Genomic DNA, 26575 nt, shown 5'->3' with positions numbered 1-26575 from the left:
CGTCTGCACAGCAGACATCTTCCCCAGATGCTCTCAAGGCTGTCAGCACCAAAATTAGAGCAGCGAGTCGGGCGCCTGGGAGTACTGAGGATGGCAGGGCTGCCCCATGGCCCCCAGAGCAATCCACCCAGCACAGCCTCAGGGTCATCTGGCAGAATGGGGGGGAACTGCATTGAATGTGAACAGTTTGTGCTCAGGAATAACGGCCTGACCCATGGCATGAAGGCTGAAAGGGAAGAGGACAGAGCATTGCATTTTCTATTTTTTATTTGTGCTTTCTTGCCCTTGATAGTGTCCTTAATGGGCAGAAGCACAGACAATTGATTATAGCTGTGCATCACTCTGATAACCATTAATTATAATACACAAAAAGGGTTTAAAAAGCCAATGGTGACGCAGTAACTGTGATAAACTCCCTAAATTTTTCTAGAACTTTGTATGAGGAAGGCCTCCTTGCTCTCTTGGTGATCATAAATCCATCAGGTGGGTATGCAGGACCTTAATGTGCTGATAATTACATGCAAACTTGCCAATATTTGTAAAATACTCCATTATTTTGTTTACCTGAGATATTGTCACTGAAGCTGTGGTTCAGGCATCTGAATATTTAAGATCCTCTTTAAAAATGAAGACAATCAGAGTAAAGGCAAAAAGAAAAAAAAGACATCCTTACCCTTTATCCAGTGTCTTAATTAAAACTAATTAGTGAAAGCAAAAGTGTTTGTACTTCATTATATTGGAGCTGACTTGTCTGATCAAGGGACTGTGAGACTGTGAAGAAAATTCAGTTCAGGGATGAGCCCCGCTTGCAGTCTGCTAAGTGGTGTCTGTTGCCCTTCCCTCTCCAGTGAAGCTGTACTAATCTGTCTGAAAGCTCATGCTCCCAAGGGCCTCCCCGTGCTGCAGCAGTGACCTGAAGGAGAGCGTGTTACTTGTGTTACTTTGGAGAAAAGCTGAAAGTCAGTTTTTTCCTGGTCCAAAAACTCTGCAGAAGCAGCAGTTGAAGTGCTAAAGGGCATCTGAACCAAGAGGGACTTCTGTCTGTTGCCTTCATCCTGAACGTGCCCAGCTCACGGTTGGCAGATTCAAGAGACCTGTTATACCCTTTGCAAGTGCACAGCTCCTTTGATGGCTATGAGACACGTATTCAAGTTGGCCACATTAATCTCTGAGGTAATTTCAGTGAACTTAGTAGAATTAAGCTGGGGCTGAATTCACTCCTGCGTCTCTATTTGCAAGTTAATTTGGGTGGAATCTACTTCTAATTAAGCCTTACTTTGTGATGCCAGGCCTGTGTGCATGTCGTGTGGCAGCAGGCTCTGTGTACAAAATACATTGATACTGGAGGGTATTTTGTTTGGGAGGGCCTGTGCTTTCTGTCCCAGGTGGGATCATTTTGAAATCAATTCAGCACTTTCAGCTGGTGAGGGGTCTGGAACACAGGCCATATGAGGAGAGGCTGAAGGAGCTGGGAATGTTCAGCCTGGAGAAGAGGAGGCTCAGGGGAGACCTTATTGCTCTCTATAACTTCCTGAAGGGAGGTTGTAGTGAGCTGGGGGTCGACCTCTTCTCTCGTGTCATTAGCGATAGGACCAGGGGGAATGGTTTCAAGCTACGCCAGGGGAGATTCAGGCTGGACATGAGGAAGTATTACTTTTCAGAAAGGGTGGTCAGGCACTGGAATGGACTGCCCAGGGAGGTGGTGGAGTCACCGAGCCTGGGGGTGTTCAAGGAAAGACTGGATGTTGTGTTGAGGGACATGGTTTAGTAGGAGCTATTGGGAATAGGTGAACGGTTGGACTGGGTGATCTTTTAGGTCTTTTCCAACCTTAGTGATTCTATGATTCTATGATTTCATAGAATGACTTGGGTTGGAAGGGACCTTAAAGATCATCCAGTTCCAGCACTCTGTTTTGGGCTGGCTGGCTGGCTGGCACCCACCAGATCAGATTGCCCATGGTCCCATCCAACCTGGCCTTGAATGCCTCCAGGAATGGGCACCCACAGCTCTCTGAGCAGCCCATGTCAGGGTCTCACTGCCCGTTTGTCCTTACTGTTTGTGCTGAAAGGCTGTTCCTAAGTCTCCTGCCTCCTTTTCCTAGTTTCTAGCCTAAGTGTCTTCATATCTAGTCTGTGTTCATATTGTCATCCCTTTCCGCCTGCTGAACATTTTGCTTTCTCTACCATCTTGTTGCCCTAGGCAAATACGGCTGAGTCCTGAAGGAACACAGATCTGTTGATGTGAATCCTGGAATTATGCAATAATTACATCCCTGTAATGATAATAACAGTATCATGTGCTACAGATGTCATGAGCAATGCTGCAGAATGAATCTTAACCCTTTAGTGTTGTAGAGAGCCTTGTCTTCTTTGGAGAACAGTTGGAAACAAGCGTTGATGTGTTGTCTCTGTCTGGTTGTGCAGCTTGGGCAGTATGTCCCCCACATCACCAGTGTGTGCTACCAAGCCAGAGCTGCACCTCTCCTGGCGTAGGACAGCCGACGCAGCACAATTATTCCAACTCAAGCCCAGTTCCCACCCCCTGATCCCAGGAGCAGTGAGGAGGAGATGACCTGGTGCCTGAAGTGAAGGGGTTGGGGTAAGAGAATTGTAGAATATTCTGAGTTGGAAGGATCATCAAGTCCAACTCCTGGCTCCACACAGGACCAGCCAGAAATCAAACCATTGTCTGAGAAGGATAAGGAGCCTGAGGCTGTGGTGAGGTCTCCTAATATGTAATTGGCCAGCATAGCATATGGACTACAAGCACAGTTCCTTTTCACTTCGCTTTTAATCATTCCTCAGGTTACCAAGCTGTTCAGTAAGTGCTGTGAAGTACATTGGCAGCAGCAGACTCGTTAATGCTGCTGTGCTGGCAGTTTTCTTACCTTGCACAGTTGGGATGCAAATACCTCTCCTGAAGTGCTTCTGCACTGTCACATGCTGTGCTTTTGATTCTGCTCATCCAAATGCCCTGAGCCGGGGAGGGGATCATCAGCTCCAGTTTGGAGCTGGAGTGCTGGGCACTGCTTGCATTGGAGACTTTGGCTGCCCTTGTGCTGGGCAGTTCCAGGGTGGATGCTGACTCCCTGTGCCTAGCCACACGTCCCATTGGCCCATGGTTAGCAGCAAGCCTGTAGGTACAGTAGGCTTCCAAGCTCCCAGTCTGCTTTCTGTCCCCTCCTCCCAGTCCCTTGCTCTTCTGCCACTTCTTTTGCAGCGGTTTCCCAGCTACAAGATCCCAGCCAGCTCTGGTGTTTCCTGTGGCTGACAACAGCACTTCCTTGCATTTGAGGGAGGAATGAGAAACCCTTTTATTTTTATGGTACTTGTTAATGTGTTCTGCTTGAGAAAGCATTTGTTAAAAGGGTCGAATAGGGTTAGAGAAGATAAATTTGGCCTCTGGGCATGATGTAGCTTGATGGGCACAAACTTTCTGCATTGCTGGAGAGCCTCCTTCAGAGTCTTGTAGTGTTGTCATATCAAAGGCTGGCACTGGCAATAGCAGCACCATCCACACTCACTTTTCTCTTCCTTCTGGCAAAACAATTGCTGGGAAACCATTTGTATTATTTGCCTAAGGATGACTAATACTTGAGAGTAGATGTCTGTGCAATGTAGGGTTGTGCCTCTGAGGTCTCAGCATTTGCCCTCTGGTTTCTTTTCCTAAGAACACAGCCGTCTCTGAAAAGATAATAATGAAAAATACTTCACAGGAATCCTTTTTATTCCCCCTTTTTGGCAGTGACTCATCCTGAAATTAAGTTCTTAAAAGATGTCCATCTCAGTGAGGCAAAACTGGAGCCTAGGTGAAGAGCAGGATAAGCTCTGGAGGCCTTCATCTCCTCTGTGACTGTTCTCCTGTGTACTTTGGGGAGTTTCTGTCCCAGCACTTGATTGAGAAGCAGGTGTTCAGCATTCACCTCTTTTCACAGTCCTTAGGCCGCTAAAGGCTGCTCTGGGTTCCTGGAAGCTGCTGAGGATGGCTGGAGCATCCCTAGGCTCTAATGGTGTAGGACAGCTGGACTCCAGCAAGTTCTATGGGCAAAGTGCAGAGGGCTCCTTGCAGGGCTCTAAACAGCTCACTGTCATGAAGCAGTCTGCTAGAGCACCCTGAAATAGTGTTAATCCACTTTGTTTCATATTCACCTTTTTGGACTGAGCCCACCAGGAACTAAGTTTTTGACTTGTGCATGCCATTTTTGAGCACTGTGTATTACTCTGATTTGGAGGGTGTTGGCCTGAGCATCCTTCTGTTGCTCACAAAGCTTTCAAGCTCTGACATCTTTCTTCTTTTTTTTTTTTTTTTTTTCCTTTGGTAAGCAGATTTTATACAGTTGCAATCCTCCTGTTCTCTCCCATCACTTTTCAGGACAATGCCTCCTTCCTTCCTAAAGAAGCTATTAGCTTGCATGCTCTGAACCAAAATGTTAGCTCAGCTGTAACAGATGGATGGATATGGGTATCATGTGGCAAGTTAATGAATAATATCTATCACCTAATTTCCCGAAAGTTGGCATGTAATGAGGCTGGTGCCATGATTATTACCTCTGTAAATCATGACTTTAAGATGATGACAATCCTGCCTGCCCCAAGGATACGGGACAGCCAGACAATGATGTACATTTAATTGCTGTGTGAGAGAGGCAATGTGTTAGGGAGCATGCCATTGCCTCTAAATTATCTTCTGCAGCACAGACGTTGGAGGAGATTAGTGCAGATTGCAGGGGGAGGGAGGGACCTGCTGTGCCTCTTGGTGTTGTGTGTGTTTGTTTCTTCACTTCTTGTGGTCCGTTCAACTCCCAAGTCTGCAGCTCTGATACCTCCTCAGGATGTCAGAAGCAGTGAATGGGTCTGGGAAGGGGTTCGTCTAGAAAAGCATCTTCAAGTATTGCCCATTTAAACATCTCCATGCTTAGAGATGTTTCCTTTGTGTTTTTTGTTTTTTTTTTGTTTTTAATGAGTGTTTGGGGATGGATGCTTCCTGGGGCAGAAGACTGTAGTCTGTCAAATGGAAGACCTAAGCCTGGGGGTTTAAAGCTATCAAATCTCTGCCCAAACTTACTTCCAACACAGGAAATTGCTGTCCCTACTTTGTTCTTGTGTTCTTGCCACAAACCGCGGCTGGCCATGAAGCTGAGTCTTTGGAAATTAACTTGTGCATGTTCACTTCCTACCGGGGGGGGGGATCCATGTTGGCAGTCCCTCCAAGACTGTCCCATTGTGGATATATTGACTGAACCTCCCGAGGTGTCTTTTATTAAGTGCTACACTGCAACAGCTGACAGGGATCTGTCTGGGCTGTGAACAAGTCAAATATTGCAACTGACCTGTGGAAAGTAGTATGGTCTGTCTTTACTGCTGGTTAATCCTGGTGTTTTTTACTTCATGTTCTCCTTGCTTGAGAGCTTCAACACATTTTATGTTTTTCTTCTCTTCATTCTGCTATGGTCCCTCCGAGGCACTGGTCTGCAAAATCAGAGGCTGGCTGGATGGGGGAGCCGTGCCACTGCTCCAGTCCTCCCCTACCCTAAGTGCTTCTAAAGCTGTGTGGTGAGCAGAAGTAAAATGGCCTTCAGGCTGTGGCCAAAGGCCCTCTGCCCTGGAGTCCTGACCAGCAGTGCCAGGTTGCCAGAGGAATGGGCTAACAGGCAACCCAGCGGTGGGACAGTCTGTGCTTGGAAGGGATGCAGGAACATAGTGATGTGGGCTGGAGTTGCTTCCTTGCTTCCTCCTATATCCAGCACTAGCTCATTTGTCATGGATTGCCCCCATGTTTGTCTCTCTTCCAGCCGAATTGCTTGGCTCCCAGAGCAGTGAGCACTTGCCCTCCTCTGGTCCTGGATTGCAGGGCTACTAGTGAAAACATCTAGGAGTATTTCACTGTTTTTGTGTAATAAGGCTTCTCTTCTCCAAAGTAAGCAAACACAAACCTGTCAATGGTTTGCGGTGTTGTAAGACATTCTCTAACCTGCTGAGGGGGGTGGTAACTGCTGAACCAGCAATGGTGCAGCTCATGGGCTTTCCCAAGCAACATCAGTTTCTTCAGTGCAGTCTGTGCAGTGAATTGGCTGCTGCCGTTCTGAGCTTTGTTTAGCCTTTTTGTCACTAAAGACATTGTAATGCTTATGGAATTAGTGATTGCGTAAGCTGGCTGTCTCTGAGTGTGCTTTGCTGTGGTGTAATGCTCACTTAGGGTTAGGTAGAGCAGGTGGCTGAGCAGGGGACATGACAAAAGTACAGATCTGTAGTTGAGAGACTTGAATTTAACGCGCCCTGCAGGAAAACACAGGTTTTGGAGTTTTCACATATTCTCTCTAGCTCAGTAGATTAGAGCGAGACTGTGGGAAAGCTGCCAGGGCTGGGAGTTAAATCCAGCCTTTGTAAATCCTTTCATCTGACTGGCGGATTCAAACAATTGAGTATTACCCCGTATATTATTGTTAGTTGATTAAATTCCTGTTGGTCAACACAAATAGCGCTGTGCAGGCAGTGTGCTTGTGAGATGGAAATTGGCACTGCAAAGCACGTTGTGCAACAAGGCAGGGGTGACTTTTCCTTTATAACTGTGTTTAGAGTACACTTGGGGGAAGAGAGGACAAATCCAGCTGTCCAAACAGCTTCCGTGGCTTTCCTTATGCATCTGTGAAGGCTGAGCCCACTGTGAGCCAGTGTCAGGATCAGGCCTTTGCCTTCCTGGTGGCAGGGAGTGAGCAGCCTCTGTGGGGGTCTGATAACTGAGCATGAGTATGGGAAGGGGTGGGGAAAAAGTGGGGGTGGATTGAGCACAAACAGTTAGGATTAATGGGATGAAATTAGCTGAAGGAGTAAGTCATTGGGAAATGTTTCCTCAAGGTGAAAGCTGTTAGGTTATGGAATAGTTTCTCTGTGAAGGTAATGTCGGCTTGCTTACTCAGATCATGTTTAAATAAGAGCAGGAGGAAAATCTGCTTTGGGGAGGATCTGAAAGGGAAAGGCCCTCCATGGACACAGGTAATTTCTGAGATTGGTCCCTTGGCACGGCAGGGGCTTTTGTTGTGTACTGGATTTGGAGAAACCGAGGCTGACATCTCTACCAGGAAGGAAGATACCTGTGTCTTCGTCTCTTCATGTATCCCTTCCCTTTGTCCCTGTTCTGCTGTGTTATGGATACGCAGAATGCTGGGCTCTTTCATTGACTCGTGGATGTGACACTGCAGAGCAAGCAGGGGTCTGTGCTTGCAACTTACTCCTGTGAACTTGTGCTTTAAAACCAAGATACCAAATACGCATTCAAAGCAGAATACGCAGAAGTGGCTCCTGCAGTTGTCTGTGCAGTTTGAGCAACTGGGCTGGGAGCTAACCATGGAGGCAGCTTTTGGCAACCCAGAGCTGTGCACCTTAACAACCTTTAGGGAGTGGTCAGCTTAGTCCAAAGGGCTTCAGCAAGAGTAATAAACCTGTTAATGAATAACAGTGGAGGCTGACTGTGTTGCATGGTTTAACTTTTGAATGCGTTATCCGGGAAATGTATCCTTATGTTTGCACAGTTTTGCACAGTCCTTTTGCAAAGCCATAGCATGTGTTTGTTTAGCTTGTGGAATCAGAAAGTCTCTTCTGATTGCCTGATAATTTTGGGATTGATTTTATTATCCCTGGTGGACTCATGCCTGGGCTGCCCACACTGCCCTGGGCAAGGTGACTGTGCAGCTCTCCCAGGAACATGAGTTTCTCCAATAGCCAGGGACCTGTTGGATGAGATGCTCCCTGCTCATGTTCCCCTTGCAGTGGAATGGCTCAGCATCCTCCCAGAAGATGGGGCCACTGGAGCCATTTCTGGAGTGCACGACAAGACCAGTGGTTGGGTAGGGCTGGCCTTGTTGTGTACTCCAGAAAACCCCTGGGTTAGAGCAGTAGCCTGGATGATAGCAAAGCACAGTTATCAGAGAAATATGAGGATTGACTTGCTCTTTCTAAATGATTGCTCCTACTTTTATTGTACTAACGTTATACTATTAACTGATTTAAAACAGTTATTTCTATTGTCTCATTGCATCAGTGCAGCCCAGTGATACGTTTTAATCTACTCTTCTATCTTATTTCTACTTCTTTAATAACATAGTGTCTAAGGTATTATCTAGCCTTTCTTTCCAGGCATTAATTATACGTTAGCTGTATCCAGATTCTTAAACTATGCCACGTGTCGTTCAATGCAGGTATCTGGAATCCCTGTTATGCTTAGTTTTAGGTTACAGCGTATTTTTGGCTGGCCTACTGCTGTTTCCAGCTGGCCCTGACAAACCATCCGCCAGCACGGCATAGCCAACACATTGCACTTGACAGCCCTTTTCCTGTTTAATTTCCTTTTGCAAGCTCCTCCAGCAGGGCTGCAGGTGCTGGCAGAAGATGACTGCAGGTAGGGAGAGGAGTGTCAGTGCTTTCCAAGAAGAGGATTTTCCCCCACACCTGTGTAAGAACACAGGCAATGGTGTGTGATTTGATGGCAAGAGGGGGCTCCTTCATGACCCAATTACTGTTGTTAAATTATATATCAGATGAAAGCTGGCAGGAGTCAGATTTATGCCTTCTTTATGCTCGACACTGAAGGATTGCACAGTAGAGAAACTGTAAATACTTCACAGTTTTTATGTGTGGCTGTTTTTCCTGGCTATGCTCAGTCCTCAGAGGTGTATGGAAGACATGCACCTTCCTCCCATGGTCATGCTGCCACTGGACTGTGTTTATCAAAACTGAGTTAAATCGCTAGGCATTTGGAGCGTGTAATGTTTAACTACAGTCGGCAGAACAACGGTGTGAGTCTCTCTGTTTTTCTGAGTCTGACTGAAAAGGAGGAACCGCGCGATGGGAAGAGGGAAGAGTTATCTCAGCAAGTACCCAAAGTACCCAAAAAAATACCCACCACTTGCATTTCTGGTGGTCTCTCCTCTTCCGAGCCGCATTGTGAAACCTGTGCTCTGAAAGTCTTCATAACTGCTGGCAGAACACTGGGTCCCCTTGGTGCTTTGGCCTGTAGTAGAGATTAGCTTCCTCACTGGGACCCCCAAAAAGCTCTTTGTCACTGAGAGATCTGCACATCAATCCAGCTAGTGGCAAAGTGTGCCCATATTCCAAACCTAGCTAGGGTGAACACTGGTGCCTTATCTACCTGGTGTGAGCCACTGGCTTAACAGCAGTAGTTACTTCTGACAAATAGGAAATGATGCAGGGTTTCTTCCTGCAGTGCAGCCAAGCTCCATATTGTTGGCCATAGAAATTTTTGTCTTTGATACCAATGCATACAATCCCCAACTCAAGAAGAGCTTAGTGTGCAGGGATTTATACGTTCCCCAGTGATTGCCTTAAGCCATAGGCTTGTGGCTATTTTAGGCTTTCTCTGAGGTTCTAATAGAAAGTTCATCCTGAGCTAAAAATTGCATGAAATTGGATACGTTTTCATTAAAAATGCTCTCTTGATAAATCAGCATTTCACCATGAAAAAATGTTATGTTAAAAAAAAAAAAAAAATTCCCAACCAAGTCTTTTCCCAGGTAGCATGGCCGAAGCAGGTGGTGCTGTGAAACCAGGTGTGTGCTGGGCAATTGAGCAGAAGTTTCCTCCTATCTACCCCAAGCGTGACCTGGGGCACTGCAGAGATTTTTGGCACTGCTAATCCTGGGGAAAGCCTTGCAATGGGTCTTCCTTAACCCCTGAGCCGGACCTCAGCTGGCCTCTGAACTAGTGACTGTGATCCCAGTTTCTGTTGCTCTTGTTTGCTTGTTTTCTTCTTTTTAATTAGCTCTTGCAGTGTTTCACACTGCCTGGCTTTTTTTCGGCTGTCGCTCTCACCCTCCGTCTTCAGTGGTGGATCCCTGAGCCCAGCCTGCAGCTGGCAATCCTGCCAACTTGCAGGGGGGGTTGCTGAATTCCTGGGCACATGGAGGTTGTGCTGCCGGGCCCCTGGCTGGGACGCTTTGATCTCGCTCCAGCCTTTTCCCACCGAGGCATCATTTTTTGAACGAGTTTCTGCTTTCAGCCTTGTCCTATGCAGCAGACAAAGGGGGCTGGGGAAGGAGGGGGAGGGAAGGCTGTTTACCCTCATCAGGAATAGTCAAGCAGCCTGAGTCAATAGAGCCTATTTTTCATTAACCTAATCATTAGTTTTTCTCTCTGCCAATTAAACTTTTCCTCTTGGTACTGCAGAGGGCATCATTTGCATCTATGGGATTTTTTAAATGGGGGGCTCCTTGAGCATCACGGGGGTATCTGAGGACTGGAAATTAAAGTTTAATTTCTCTCTGCTCTGCAGAAGAGGAGTTTTGAGCTTTAATTATCACCCAGCTTGGATTCCTGACAGTTGAGGACCGTGTTGGAGAGGCTGGTTTCCATTGTGTGGAGCGGATAATTATGCAGTCCTCTCCCAGGCTCGCTGAGTTTATTGTCCAGAAGAATCTTCCCAAGCAAAAGGGGGAGCAAATTTACAATCAGAAATGCGTTTTCGGAGCCTGCAGAAGTTTCAGCTTGGTGTTGACAAAGAAAGACCTTTGCAAGTATTTGTATACATTTACAACAAAAACATCAATTTGCCTTATAATCAGTCTTTTTCCCCTGCAGGTTGCTTAGGAAGTAGTTTTGTAAACTCAGGAGAGCCTTTCTGCAGCTGGACTGCTTTGTGCTATTGCTTTCTAAGCAGAATTCCTTCAAAGGCAGTTGGAATTTCTGCATAAAGCCTACCAGCCCATTTGTGTGCACAGTGTTGAATATAAATTTGCAGCCATCTGAAACTGGGTAGGGCTTCTTACCTGAGAAGTAATGCCAATGTGTTCAGGAGAAAATACTTCTGGATTCAAACAAATCTAAAATTTCAAAGCAAAGCTCCTTCCGTTTCACAAGGCTTTCGATTAACCTGGTGTCTTCTGCACAGGCTTTTGAACTATTTGTGACTAGAGGTTTGTCGTAAAATCGAAATACTCAGCAAAGGGCTTGTCAAATATGCTGAAGTTTTGAGCAACAACAGCAGTCCCCCAAGCTGGGGGGAAATCTGTGTGCATTTGTTTGAGTTCAGATCCGGAGAGAAACATTTTTGTGTACGTGGACACAACTGTCTTCATAGCCTTCTCCAGGCCCTTCCCTTCTCACAGTGTCTGCAAACCTTGACCGTGGTTTGGCTGTTCTGCTGCTGAGGCTGTTTCCAAACCAACGTGGGTTCTTGGCATTCCTCAGCTCGCCTGCATTCATTGAGCCCCTCTCTTTGGGACAGAGGCCATATGTTGTTGCTATAGTCATACCGAGCCTGGTGCGTGTTGGCCTTCTGTGATTTAGGATTACTGATTTCTGTGGAAAAGCTGGGAATGATAATTCCTAAAGAGGACAACTCTCTTTTCTGGCAGAACTAACTCTGAAATCTTTAGCGGTATTTTAAAGCAGCCAACTGTTTCCAATAGAACCTTTTTATTGCCTGTATCCTATTAGTGTCCTAGGGTTCTAAGCCAGAACTTGTTCTCTATGTGCTTACCTGTTCTTCTTTCGCCTTTCTTTGTCAGCCACTGTGCAGTTAGGTGAGAATTTCTGCAGGAGATACAAAATGAAAATGCTTAAATGGTTTCAGACTATTGGGTCTCATGTGCCAGATGAGGACTTACTGATTTCATTTTTGTCTTTAAATAATTGTGGTATTTGTTTTCTGGAATTTAAGTGAAGTAGCCATAGATTTTCTCACATGTAGTGCATTCAGGATATTCATGGAGAACAGAACTGAAGCACTGTTGGGTCACCAAACCCATCCCTTTGCTTCAGGGCAGACCCAGCTGTACCTACGCTGCTCCCAGCAGATGTTTATGTAACTTCTTTATGAAAGCCAACATCAGAGGCAGTTTCAACCACCCAGGGCCATCTCTTCCAGCCTTCCTGTATCCCTGTTATTAGAGAGCTTGCTATTCCTGGATGAACACAGAGAGCAATTTGTTTGCTGCTTCTTTTGATGATCATTTACACACTTGAATCCGTTACTATGTCTTTGTTCAGCCATTTCTTCTCCAGGCTAACTAGTCTGTGTTCCTTTGAGCTCTCCTGCTAGATTATGCTTTCCACTCTCTCATCCTCCTTGTTTTTCCCTAAATTCCTTCCAGCTAGTCTGCCTGACTCCTGAAGCACGATGCCTAAAAGTGGCCACAGATCTGCATTCAAGATCCTTAGCAGCACTGATGATGGAGGATTATTTTCTCAGTTCCTGTATGGGTTCTTGCTTCTGCATCACAGTGCTATTCCATATACTGCTTTTACTGGAGCATGATGTGGACTCTTGTCCGTGTTGCAAATTGCAAATGTCCACCACATCCTTTTCCACAGAACTGCTATACATGAGGAATTGAGGGGTGCTGCCACAAAACTGTAGGTCCAGTGGAGGCTTTGGGCATAGTACGTTGATTGTATGGTGGGTCAGCCTTTAGTTGCTAGTTGCCTGTATGGACAGGGGAAGGGTCTACTATGAGAGTAGCCCAGGTGAGATGGGAGAGACTGTGTTTTGGATGTGGGAGGGAAGAATTAAGCAACTGGTCTGACACTGGTGTAGATCAGTACAGTGTGTATCCTTACTGTCAGGAATTCTTCCCTTTCATCATCTTGTTGATGGATGGAGGCTGCAGCATCTGTTGAGGTGCACCCAAAAGGAGTGGACTCCTCTTCCCAAAGCAGTCACACCATCCCAAATGTTTTGAGTCCTTAATAGCCAGTAGTTTTGAGTCGTAGAAGCCACTAATCGGCTTTGGGGCTTTTTTTAACTGGGTCACGTGACTGAGTTACCAAGATTAAAGCAGCACGAGGAAGGAAAAGAAGCTTAAACAACTCAGGGTGCCTGGCAGGTCATTTTAACCTTTTCATAATCATTAAAGCTGCAGAATCCCATTAGCTGTGAGAAACTTCCAGCCCAAATCAATGTTGTTGATACAACTTAGTTTACCTCTCTCTTGCCCCAAGGAAGGGTCCAGTCCAAGTAGCTCATAGGATCTGGTCATGTCAGTGGAAAGATTCGTCCATTCCCTTCTGTACATCAGCGATGTCTGTTGCACCAATGAGAAGCCATACATGGATCTGTCTAGTTTGGGGGATTTAGCTCTCAGTATCTAAAATTAGTCCCTTATGGAAGATCCTGCATGGGCTATACTGTGGTAGATCAGCCCTTATCCATCTGTAGCAATAGCAGAGAGGTATTGGATAAGAAAGATTATGATGATCTCCTAATTCACTACTTTGGCACTGGTCAGTAGGCTGTGACTTTACTCTGCTGGATTTGGTGGCAGCAGTTCTTGCACTGTTTCAGTATTGCCCTGACCATGGGCAGTGAATGTTTTTGATTGAATCTGTATTGACTAAGGAATGGGACAATCAAAGATCCTCTGGTCTGCTTGTGCTGCTTATGCTGTCTTCTCTTCAGTTTTTCACTTGCAGGTTTTCATGAGCACGGCATCACCTACAGTAGTCAGTCAGATCTTGCCCTGTTCATACAGCTTCTGCGTCTTTGTTGTCTCCCTTCCTGTCAGCTAGTAAGCACTGACGTAATAGTGCTGGTACCACACTCTGCAAGGGAGAATCACTCTGATCCACCTAAAATTTGAACTTTCTTCAGTTCTGTTGAAATTGTTCTGTTGATATTCATGCATCCGTTGAGCCCATCCACATGGTTGGACAGCAAACAGTGTCTTAAAGAGGCCAAGCAAAACTTGAAATCTGCCCAATGTCACAGAGCTGTGGGGGGTGTTGCCTGTATTGCAGCACCTGGGGCTGATCCAGGGAGCACCTGCTGCATCTGACAGTGCAGGCTTTTCTACTCACAGGGCAAGCGTGCTGCAGCTCGTGTAAATCAGCTTCCCTCTGTTACACATACATCAGTCAGAGCTGTCTGGCTGCGTGAGTGTTGGACACAAATATTTCTAGCACTGGGTTTGCATCTAATTATAGTCCATCCAATTTTGCTTGAAAGCTCAGTCTGAGGCTGAGCCTCAAATAGATCTGATGCTGATTGTTTTCAGAGTTTTGTCCTCGATTAGGCACTAAAACACATCTTGCAAACTAAACACTAATCTTTTGCTAGGTTGTTTGCCTTCAGAATCTCTGGAGGATGGAAAGAAAGGTTTCCCTGGGAAGCCTGGTCAAACAATAGTGGCTGATCGCTGTGGCTGAGCTGGGCTATGCAGGCAGTGGGAACAGGTAGAAGATTTTGCTGAGAAATTTGGGAATCACTGCTGCCATTTTTTCCTATAGAAAGACAACAAAATGTTCTACCATTCTCTTGTGTAGAAATGTAATTCACACAGCAATAATACGCTCTTTGCTGCTTTATTTCCCCCTTCCCACTAAGCAGGCTGTACGGTTTGCATGGGTTAGTAGTGTGGTGCAAGAGCTCTCCAGTGGCTCCTGTGCTGCTTTGAGGTGATAGAATGATGGTCCCTGTGAAGATTGTAACATAAAGGTCACCAGACAAAAAAGGAGATATGGGTAGGCACTTTCTGAAGAGACGAGACAGCTCTCTCCTGGCTGCTCTGCCATGCCAGGCACACACAGGCACACACTCCTCCTTTCCTATCAGCTGCGTCCTAATGAAATCCTGATAAGGTATCAGGAGCTCTTGAGCTGCTGTTGACAGCGGCAGTAGGCAGATGTGCTGTGCTGGAAGGTGATGTCATGGCTGAGAGTTGCAGCAGTGAACAGTGACATCTGAAGTCAGAGAGACCTTATCGGACTTCTACAGACTGGCTGGAGGCTGCTAAGCTCCCAGACAGGCCTAATGAACTGTAACTGAATTGGGAGCTTGGAATCTTGGAAAATTTCAGATCTCATAGCTAGAGACTTGCTTGAAAACGTTAATTAAATAGCTCCAGTGGTGTATGTCCCATCATCCTGCCTGAGCAGTGCTTAGCACAGCCTTGTTGTTAGCACACAGCCACTGGTGTGGCGTGGTTAAAAAAAAGTGTGTTAATCTGAGACTGGATTTCTGTGTTATTTGGAATTGACGGTGCACTTCTCTATTGTCTTGAATAGTGTTTTAATACCTATTCAGTACCTTGAGATACCACCACTACTTGAACTATACGAGGTCAGATCTTACCAGTCTTACTCAGACAGGTGTCACCATGGGTTGCGTCAGATGTTCTTTTCCAACCTGCATGATTCTGTGGTTCTATCAGTGGGTTTCGATGGTAAGAGTAGAAAGATGGGGGCTGCATAGGAAAAATCAGGGGTTATGATTTTGTCCACTTCTGAACGTTTTCTGTAGTGACAAGGTACAAAAAGATGTGAGTTTCCTCTGCTTCCCAGCTGGTCTAAGAAATCCCTATTGCCTTAATAAATCACCTTTTTCACAAGACGTAGCCGCTGGCCCATTTTTCAGCCTGGTTGTCTGTGTCAAGAAGCAAAACCAACAGAGCAGTAAGAATCTGAAATATTGTGCTGAAGAGTAGAGGTGTGATAACAAAACTGCTGACAAACAGTGAAATGTTTTATTGAGCACAGGTGAAGATCTTTCTATGGAATGATCTTTAGTGTAAGGGGAGGAAGCAGGAGCACCCAGCATCCCATCACATGAGGCTGAATGAGGCAGGTCGTGGTGAAGTATAAGACTGGCAGAACATCTCTCCTTCCTATGTCTTTCTTGGCTTTGGGAGAATCCCCTTGGGGTCGCTGCTTTTGGTGAGGGATGGAAGGGTCTTGTTGGCAGGATGGTGACAAAGCAAATAGAGCTGTGCTTTGCTTTTGTAAATCCTACTTGTAAATGTGTTTCCTGGGGAGGAATCGCAGCAGGAGGCCATTTTGCATTGCCCCAGCAGGGTGCAGGTACTGTGACTGAGGCAGCTGGGGGGCTCTGGAGCATCCTTGTTCCAAGGAGTGTGACATTAACCTTTTCTTGCATCTCTGTTATGAACTGTACTAAGTCATTACATTTCTTAAATCTGTTCAAGTGCTAAAGAAAAGCTTTGGTATAAGGGCTTAAATAGATGTGGCTCGATCCCAACCACGTTGCTACAATGCAAGCCTCTGCTCTGCATGCTCATAGTTTTGAGAAATAACATAAGTAGAAATAAAAACATTTGTTACTGTCAAAATAAATGCATAATTCATCTTACTTACCCCTCAGACAGCTTCCTCTGAAATCTCAAATGAGGATCAGAAAGGCTCCAGTGTTTCTGACTGTTTTTTAAAATGATGCTGCTCTGTGCTCTGCAGGCTGAGAGATTGTTTTGATTGTTGAAACAGTTTCTAATTTCTGTTTTAAATAAGCTTCAGGAGCCAGGCAGTTCCTGCTCCATCAAAGGGCATTTAGTTAAAACAAGGTAGAGTGATTTGTCTTGCCTTAATTGAGCTGTAATGAGTATTAATTGGTTTGTCTACGTGGAGAAAACTTATTCAGCTAGATTGCATCACAGTGGATTCCAGATGGAGTGTATTTTTTAAGATGGTAAATCTTGAGGGCGGTGGGTAATATCAGTAATGCTCCTTCATGGGCTGGAATGCAGTGCTCTTACCTCTCACGGAGATAATGGAGCTATGTCCAATTAGTTCTTCAAAGGCTCTTTAAAGAAACAGGACTTCAGGTTTTACAGCTCTGTGAACAGTTTGGCTTGAAGCAATTACGTTGTGTAAGTGAGCGCTGCCTAATTATGGCACTCTTGGTGTGAGTTCTGTCAGTGTTGCTTGCTGGCTGCCTGCAGAGGTGCTGTGCTGGGGCCAGTCCTGGCCTCCTTCTGCTGCCCGAAGTGCTCCAGGAGTGGTGGCCAGTCTGATGTGTGCAAGGGTTGTGGGCGGGAGACATAAAGTTTTGAGGGGAAATCCTGTCTGGTGCCATCTGGTCAACTAAGGCAAGCGTTGCTCATATAGCTGCAGCCCATGACCTTGAGGAGTGTGAGAAGAAGAGCATTTTGGTCCTGGTGTCATCCCATCACAGCTGACCAGACACACTCCTGAGTTCTTCTTCTCACGTGTCTTTGACTTCCATCTTGATACTGTACTTCATTGTGCCATGCACTCACAGAGCTGTGTCCTACCCTGCATTATGGGGTAGGACACAGTAGGACTCTGGTGATGCACCAGGTGGTGTATGGGGACTCAAAGTGGGTGCCGTATTGTTCTGTGAGATGATGGGCCAGTTGGGTGTGCCAGGGGTCTGGCTCGTGTTGCCAGGGTGAAAGCTCTTGGGCTGAAGGTGCAGCATTCCTCAAGGCTGACAGCAGGCTTTGACAAGGTGCTGAGACCATTCATTTTCCTAATCATTCCTAATAATGGGAACGAGGGGGTCCAAGCTGCCAACATTCCAGCTCTGATGCCTCTCTTGGGTGGGTCAGCGGGGCCATCCTCACCCCACGGCTGTGAGGGAGGCAGGCAAGGGGGGAAACTCACTGATAAGAGGAAGGTCAGAGGCAGAAAAATGCTGGGAATGTGTTTCTTGATCTAACGTGGGAGAGTCTCGGCCTGGAGTGTTACTGCCTGCTGTCATGGGATTCTTTAAACCTGAGATCAAGATGCAGGGGGCTCGTCTGGTGTCCACCTCAGCTCAAGGAGGCCCAGAAGATGGAGACTATTCGTCTCCGAGCGTACAGTGCGGGTGGTGGTGGTTCTGAGCACTGTTTCTCAGCCTTTGCCTGACATGGAGCATCTCCTGCTGACAAAAAAGCTAAGTTGATTTTTTTCTACTTAAATGTTATGTTACTGTGATGTGCTTTCTAACTGACATCAGGCATGGTTTAGGGTTCAGCAGTGTTGTGTGAAGAGTTCTAGCAAGTCTCAGAGCAGGCTTTTAATGCTAATGGTGACTGTGGTGTGCATTCCTTCCTGGAGGTATAGAGATTGCCTCCCCAGCATGTCCAAGGAATAGCTTTTTCTTTGCAAAGGATTTGAAAATAATTTTCTCACTGTTTCTTTTTCTTAGGCAGCTATGGCCAATCTCTTGGTCACTCCTTGTAGCTCTCAAGACCTAAACACAGCAGCTTCTGTGTCACTATTCAACCATTTAACATTAACTCTGTATAGATGTTAGCAATGCTAAAGCTACCACACGAAGAGCATTACTAGTGAAGCTCAGGGTGTGAGCCTTTACTTTGAGCCATATACATATATCCCTGTGCTGGAGGGTAGGGATGCCAAAAATGACCTCCTTCAGCTTCTCTGCCCTTTGAGGCCACAGGGTGGGGAGGAGGGCTCAGAAGTAGCTCCCATAAGCTGCTGTTATTGCTGCTGTTTATATGCAGCGTGGCATAGAGTTCCATATGTGGCACAATCAAAACATGAAGCAATGATAAGAGATTAGCAGGGGAGCGGTGGGGGCACTGCTGCTTGTGAAGCAGACTTGAACTGCAAGCAGGAGAAAGGCTCATTACAGGCTGATTTTTTTTTTTTGTGTCTGCATGTGACCTGCAACACATACAGGTCTGTAGTACTGTCTAGCATTTTTGCACTTGTTTATGCAAGTGTTGCTGTGTGTACAAGGTATGCACACATAGGCTGTGCTCAGTCCGTGTCTCTGGAATCCCAGAAGATGTCTTTTGACACTGCTTTGAATCCTTCTTTGGAGCTGGATGCCCCAATATATTGAGATAAGTATCAGGAGCTGATGTATTGGCATCACTGCATTCACTGCATAGGGGTGCTCACTTCTGCTGCACGTGCTTCCTGGTGAAGCTGGAGCATAGCTCAGGAGGACAGCTTATCTGGCCAGATCTGCAGATGGAGGCTTTGTATCAAGCACACAAATGGAAGAGGTGGGGTTTCAGCAAGTCTTTTGATGGAGCTTGAGGTTGTTCTGGGCACTGCTTAGTCAAATGGGCATTACTGGGCTGAGCTGTGGGTACAAAAGGGGTGAAACTGTGCTCCATGAAGGATCCTTAAGGATTTTAAATTCCCTATCACCCTAATGGAGCATTGGGTCATTACTAATTCAGTGAGTTCTTGAAGCTAGTGCTGAAATCCTGCTGACTAAAGTAGAGATCTGCAGCATTTTATTCTGCATTTCTGTATGCATGACTAAATTCTTGGCACTGTTTGCATGAGACCTCAGTTGGGAAGATACTGTGGATCGATCACACAACCTGCTTTGTTTGCCCTCTTTTCCTGAGATCTGTGGGCCCCTCTTGTGGTTGAGCTTCTGTTGGGCAGACAGCTTGCCATCTCTGCAGCTAAAGGCAACGCTGCTGTGAATCTTTAGGCCACTAAAGCCATTCACTGAACTTACACAGCTCCCTATGGTGTCGTCTTATGCTTTTTTTATGAGGATTTATTTGGATTTCCTGGTTTTGTACAAAGCATTATCAAAACAAAGCCGTGAACATGTTTCCTCTGAGAATGCGCGTGCTTGAGTTGGGCACTTTACTGTGATGGGTCCCGCTGTTCCTTTATTTGTGGTTTGGCTCTTGTCTGTGGTAGAGCTTCTCCAAGCATATTCCAATTTTTCTCTTGACTGGTCAAAACACTCAGTGCTTAGTGGTAGATTGCATGCTAGCTCTTCTGCAAAACTGCCCAAAGAGTGGCCAAGAAAGTGCATTCAGGCTTGCACTGAGTGCCTCTGGCAGGTGCTGGCACAGAGGAAGATAAGCCTTTTGGCACAGAGCGAGCCTAAACCTTACACATGTGGATGTGCACGTGTTTCTGTGTGCAGAAATGAAGCTGAGGGTGCCTGCTGACCATGGCAAGCTGATCCGGAATGGAGCCGGCAGCAGCCCTGTGCTGTGTTACACTCTGTTCCTCTCTGATTCATGCTCAGCGTGAGGTCCTTTGGCTGAATAGTGGCTTTTGCAGTCATTCTGTAATAATTGAAATGAAGGAAAGCATAATTCCATTTTACAGAGCCCTTTTAGCAGAGATTGTTCAGGTTTCTTTTTCATATGCTAAAGCTGCAAAACTCCCTCCTTCTTATTCTCTTGCTGTAACAATTCACAGCCTCCGCTCTCAAAATTGAGTGGAGAAATGTTACAGGCATACAGGTGGATGGAGGCAGTTGGTGCAAACTGTTAAGCTCTAAAGGAAATGGCTAAAAGGTTTCTCCTAAGTTCCTTTAATATCTGTAAAATTTGCAGGTGTATTGGTTCAAAGCATATTTCCAAACAAAAAGCAGATGTTTTGGTTAGCAGTAAGCCCCATGCAAAAAGTTATCTTTCTGGAAAGTTATCTTCTGTGCCAGGTCACCCTCCTTGATGTTGCTGTCTTACTGTCAGGGTAAACTCGCCATTCAATTCCTTCAGGATGAAAATTGCTGTACTATGTGGGGTTGTGCTGTACTTTGCTTTCCTGTTTCTGTCATATAGTTCCACTAGAAAAAAAGAGGTCTCATGGGTAGGCATTTCTGCTGTATGCTTCAGGATGTATATACTTCAGCTTGGAGCCTGGCTGTATGCCTCATACCCTGTTACTGTGCTGGGAACTCTGGCACAGATTTTATTTTTGTGGATTTTATCAGTTGGTTTTGAAAGGAAAAAAAGCATGTGTTTAAGGGGTTGGTTTATCTGAACCTGAGTTGAGGCATCTTGTTCTGTCGTTGAGTATTTTGGTGCATTTTAGATGAATGAGAGCATTTTTCAAAGCTCAGAAATTGTTTGAGGGAAAAATTATGAGACTCCTTCCTTTTTTCCCTTTCCCTCAGATTGATGGCACTGGTGGATTCACAGAAGGAGCTGCTGTTACCAAATCTCAGCTCTTGAGTGGAAAAAAAACAAATCTTTTGCTGGAGTCCCCTCCTTACCCATCATGCTTGTAGTCAGTAGTTTTTTTCCAAACTTGTGTTCCACAGGGGGAAGAAATGCCTTGCCATGTGTCAGCACTTACCTCTAACACAAGAAATTGAAATACATCTTTTCTTTTTTCCTAAAGATTCATCTTCCAACTACATCAGACAACTTGAAACAAAAGTGAAACTGCTGGAGGATGATAACAAGCTTCTCTCTCAGGTAGGTTATTTATTTCCTAGTAGGTATTAATGTGGCCTCAAGCTCTGATCTCTGGTTTCTGTGTAATTGTCTGCCCACCTGAATTCAGTAGGGATTTCTTACAAGGTGAAGAGCATAATGCTGTGAACTCCCTGATAATGGAACTCGGTCTTCTGTTGCTATGCACCTTCTGCAGTAATGCTAACTCAAAATTGGCTATAGAGAAAAGAATGGCAAATTCTCTGTTAGCCTCCCTGTGTGTGTTGAGGAGGAGTACATCTGGATGTGCACAGAGGGTGGGCAGGGGGTCTCTGCTGGCACAGCAGCAGCAGTACACATGCTGTGCTGGCACGTGGGCACCTCCATGCAGTATGAGGCCCTGGTGTCACCGGTGTCCTTGCTCTGGGATTTTGCCTTGCTTGCCCATTTACATTTGCTTTTATCTTGTTGAATGAGAAGGCTGTAGTAAAAGAACAGCCTTGGGAGTAGTTTTGTGCAGTGCTGGCTCACAGCTTTTATTTGTGATCTCGCTGAAAGCAGAGCAGACATCTTCAAAACTGGCACTTTTTGCTTGCATCCATCCTTCAAAGTCTACTCCACGTGCCGCTGGGCTTTTGATCGCTCCTTGTGCTTACCTATCTATATATAGGAATGTCAAGCAGTAGGAAGAAAACAATCCTTCTGTTTGATATGTCCCCTGGATCCCCTACAACACAGCACTCTTTGTAAAGAGGGGGCAGCTCTGCTGAAATCAGTGAAGAGCTGTCTATTTAAACCATCGGCAGAGTTCCTCTTTTTCCCTTTCCTCTGCATCTTTTCACTGTTGCACTGTTCTACTTCCCTGGCATGTTAAATGTTTTTTTTCCATAAACTTTGCTTCTTACTTCAAGCACTAAATTTTGGAATAGTTTTGCTCCAAAACTTTTTTTGTCAGTTTTTTTTCTTTTTCTTTTTTTTTCTTTGCATTTCACTGAGTCTGAAAAACAGACTGCTCTGGTATCTTCCTTTTGTTCTGTTTCCAAAATATTCCTGTTAAACAATAAAATTGAAAAGGAGGCTATGTGCTGACTGAAATGTCAATAAAATAATTCTGGTGAGTCATAATTTTATTGAAATCCACATTTTGACCACATTGTGAGCTTTTAAAAAATTGCCCCAAGTTTCAAGTTTCCTTGTTGATAATGCCACCTGTGATGCATGGAGCACGGAGCACCGAAGGGTTAAAGCCCCCAAATGACACTCAACAACGGCTACTGAGTGACTTCAAGTATTAATCAATTGCTAATTTAATTTTAACTCCCTCTGTCTTTCTCCCAACCCCTGTGCTGGCGGGTGGTAGCTGAAGCCCCGAGATGATTCCATTGGAGATATCGATAACCAGATGGGCTGTGTGTGTGCAGCTGCCAGGGACACGCATGGATTTGGGGACAGGCTCTGCTCAATGTGCCCTTGGCCTGGCTTCATCCTGCCATGGCCGAGCACGGCACTCTGCTGGTCTATCTTCTGAAGTAAACAAACAAACAAAAAAAAACAACAGTAATTAATAGGCTCAGCCCTTTTGCCTTTATGCTTCATTTTCAGATTCCACCAACTATGGACAAAAAGAGCAAGAAGAGCAAGGAAAACTTGTCTCTGCACACACTCACATGCATATGTACACATTGTTCCCAGTACTTTCCTGGAAGAGTGTAATCCACTTAACCACACTTTCTTGCTTCATCTCATTGGAAGGTGTTTAGCTGTTACCATGTGGATCTTGGGCTAAGACTCAAAGGACTCAAAAAGGATCCTGGCAACACTTCTCTTGTTTTTGAAGTTGCCAGGTGATCCTGGCAGTTTGAACTCGGCAATGCCAAACCGGCTTGTCAATACCAGAGTCACATTTTAACTCAGCCTGGCTTCCTCCCTGGGAGTATTGACATTGCAATAATATTTGCAGTCTGATGTCAAGAAGTTCTATCACCACTGTGCTGAGGGGTGATGAAACCTGACATCCTAAGTAACAAACAGTGCCTGTGCATTAAGGGATTAACAAATCAGTGGTGGTTATGGAAGTCTTCTGGCTACTTTCCAAGTGCTAAACATAGAGCTAAAATAGTGCTTCATCCAGAGAAACCTGAGAAGCCTGGTGCTGCAGATGATATTGTGAGCTTGATGGGAGGATTTATATTACAGTGACTCGTGAGACAGTGTACCTCTGCTAGCTAAGGCATCCTGAGTGAGATTTGTTGCTTTATCTTTCTTGGTGTCTGCCAGGTGAGGCTATGCTGAGATGTGATGATTATCTTTGCGTGCAAGGATTGTAGAATCATAGAATATCCTGAACTGGGAGGGACCTGTGAAGATCCTCGAGTCCAACTCCTGGCTTCACGCAGGACCACCCAAAATCAGACAGTATGACTGAGAGTTGTCCAGATGATTCTTGAATTTTTTGCAAGCTTGGTGCCACAAGCAAGAGCTTGTTGAGAGGGATTGGAGAGCTTCCCAACGTGTGCTGGAATTGCTGCCTTGCCTGGTGCATGTTACCAGCACCCAAGCGTGCTGTGATTCACTTTACTCTTCTGGTGACTCATTGGAAGAGATTAATGGAGAAGGCTGTTCCTTCTCTTGTGTGGTAAGGAAGTGCCATCTCTCATGAGCTGCACTTTGTGATAGGAGGAAAATAAACGAAGAAGTGAATTTTTTTATGATAGCCATATATGGATTTTTTTTGTTTTCACTTTTTTTTTTTTTTTTTCCTCTTTTTTTCTAGGGAAGATTGTGTGTATTTCCAGTTGGGAAATGAACTTCTCAAATTGCTTACCCATCAGTAATCACTACTTTTCCCATCCTCCTTTCTCTGGAAAGAAAACCTGGAGAAATGACTCCAGTTTGATACTGTCATGGACTTAGGTTTACACTATGTTGTTTTGGTGACATGGCTGTGAAAGTGACAGCGAATGGCACCACTGTGCTGGCAAAATACCCGGCAGCAGTTCTGACAACACACAGATCTTGTTGCCTGGTTTATATTGATTGGAGAGAGGTTCTACCAAAGGCCACTACTGAGAAGCTGTCTGTGGTATAACCCCAGTAGCAAGGACCTCACAGTGTCTTGGAGCTGATGGTGCCACCTTTTCTTACAAGTGGAGGTGGCTTCTGTCCTGCAAACATGAGACCAGGTAAGGGGAGTGGCTCACGCTGTGCACCCAAGGAGCCTCTGTGCCAGCCTCACTGTGGCTAGCATTTTAACGTGGCAAGGTGTGGTAGCAATCCTTGGCTAGTTTCCAGCTTCCTTTTATAGGAGAAGAACAATCCAAATGTGTTTCTTGTGTATAGGCTTAAGTGACAACTTTATTTTCTCAAGTTCTAGTTGAGGTGTAATGAACAAGGACGTAAGCTCTCAGGAACGTTGGGTGTTGGCTGTGGAGAGCTTTGCAGGCATCCCTTTTGTTGTCTGAAATTCTCCAGGGAAGAAGCGTGCTGCATTCTGCTGTGTGCAGGGATTTAATCTGTTCCACAGCGTGTGTGAGAAGTCCTGTTTTTCCTCTGTCTTTGAGGAGAATGTCCTGGAGAGCTGAACGTTCTGTTGCAGCCTTTGGTTAGGGAGATGAGGGAACCTTCCATATTACAGAAATACAACCCCTGTGATGAGAGATTGTATTTACTTTTTGTTGCTGAGCTGAAAGTGTCCGAGTTGAAAATAAACCCCTTCAGCCACATCACAATGCCCCTTAAACTAAAAATGAATTGGTAATTATGTGCTTTTCCCTCAAGATTGGAGAAACCTATATTTAACAGCTTTGGGAGCTCCAAAGGTCAGTTCTGGGCAGTTTTGCGACTAATGCATGCGTTTTAGAGATAACAACAGTGATGAACTTTTGGCCATCATTAGGGTTATTATTTTATGTTTTCACATCGTTCTGTACAGTGGTAAGAATTAAGCACTTGCAACTAAAATTGCAAAATGTGTAGGCTTCATGGGCTTGTCCACTCTTCTCGCTTCTTGCAATGAAGTCCTGTGCACTGTGGGCTTGGTGTGTCTCTGCTGATCCCAGTCCAGATTTTCCCTTCAGGTGGGTATGCTGGAAGCATTTTCCTACTCAGAGAAGCCCAGGGCATGTTGCACACCTTGGCTTCAGAAAGCCCAGCTTGGAGGGAGGAGATACTCAGGGCAGCAGTGAGTGGCCAGACGTTTAACAATGAGATCCTGATGTTTCTTTGAGGAAGAATGCCAGGAGCTTTTGTGCTGAGCAGAAATAAGAAAAATTCTCCTGGGAGGGGACAACCCCGGGGAGTTACCAGGAACATCTGAATATTTAATTAAATCGCCACATAGATTTCAGTATTACCAGCACCTCAGCGGCTGCCTGCCTGCTGATGGGGATTAAGAGTATCCCTGGGAGACCCCTTCTTACGCCAAAATAAAATCCTGGAAATTGTGCTTAGCCTTCTTTTTAAGAAGCTGTATGCTTAGCCTGAGTTCTGTGCACTTGTGACAGGCGTACACCCAGCAAGCAATTTCTGGCACATTGTTCTGAAAACGAGGAGGAGAAAATGGACCCCAGGACTTCAGGGAGCTGAGGGGTCAACAGTGCCACGCAGGATAAGGATGTAAATGGGGTTCCATGGAGTTTAGTTTCTTCCTGAAGAATGGAGGAGAGGAAGGAATTGCACACAGTGTGCTGGCTGGCTACGGGAGAATCAGGCTGCAATCTCTCCTCTTGTTTTATGATCACTCTGTTGTGTGCCAAGCCTGCTGTTAACAGTTCTTGCTTGTGCACTTTTCTCAGGGCTGGGATCAGGTCCTCACACTGGGGCCTCTCCTTGAACCGCAGCTTCACAGGTTTGTTGTGAGGCTGTTACGTGTGCTGGGAGTGCTGTGTGTGCTCGCCACAATGGAGCAAAATTACAAACCTGTCTTATTTCCCCAATGCCTACCTGGTGTTTGTGTGCGAGAAGGATGAGGATAATTGCTTTAATTTGAAGTATCACAAGGGAAATAGGGTTTTTTGTAATGGAGAGCAAGTCAGACGTGAAAGCTTTCCAATGCACTTAGTCTCCATTTAAATTCAGAATGCTGAAGATGACATGCTCTGAGGTACTGTATTCTTATTCTCGTGCACTGTGTAAATGTTTACCTGCATACTGATTTGAATTAATTAAAAAGAAGATGCACATTTGGGTCCTCATTCAAATATTCATTTCCAGTAAATGAGGACTGTCTACAGAATTCCACTCTCTTTGAGGTATAGCTTATACAGAACCACACTGTTATGACTGTCTGTTGCACTCACCAAAATTGGGAGATTTTGTATTGCTGTGGAATAGCGTGAGCATGAGAGAAACTTACACGGAGATCTTCCATGCCCCATTTGTTTCTGTTCTGGGTGAGCAAGAACACTGGGTTTAATGAGGCTCAGTTCAACCTCCAGCTGTGAAATGCAAGATTAGTCATATCCTGTGCTTAACCAGTTTTGTAACACTTTCCCCAGATTCCACTTTTTTCTGCTTATAAGGACAGGATTGGGGAAAAAAAGCTGTTAATTACAGTTAGATTGGGCTACGAAGTAACATTATTTTGTGTCTTTATAGCATGTAGAGAGGTTCAAAGTACGCAGCTTCTCAGTGATCAGTCAGCCTGATAAAGACTGAAAAATGATTTTCAAAGAGAAACTAAGCATTGGTTGCAGAAGCTTAAAAACAGACTTCTGGAA

At 45.4% G+C, this 26575-nt stretch overlaps 1 protein-coding gene across 2 annotated transcripts in view; it reads left to right on the top strand.

Annotated features, from left to right (window-relative positions):
• Window positions 1–26575, top strand: part of CCDC85C (coiled-coil domain containing 85C) — a 101640-nt gene that overhangs the window by 42151 nt on the left and 32914 nt on the right. For both annotated transcript variants that reach the window (XM_048950201.1, XM_048950200.1), the window contains exon 2: window positions 20824–20900. In XM_048950201.1, coding sequence (XP_048806158.1) covers window positions 20824–20900 — 77 coding nt within the window. The remainder of the gene's footprint in view (window positions 1–20823; window positions 20901–26575) is intronic.

Source organism: Lagopus muta, chromosome 6 (genome assembly GCF_023343835.1).
Source record: "Lagopus muta isolate bLagMut1 chromosome 6, bLagMut1 primary, whole genome shotgun sequence".
Taxonomy (NCBI): Eukaryota; Metazoa; Chordata; class Aves; order Galliformes; family Phasianidae; genus Lagopus; species Lagopus muta.
Note: the sequence above shows the minus strand (reverse complement) of the source record. Positions and strands in the feature narration are given on the sequence as shown.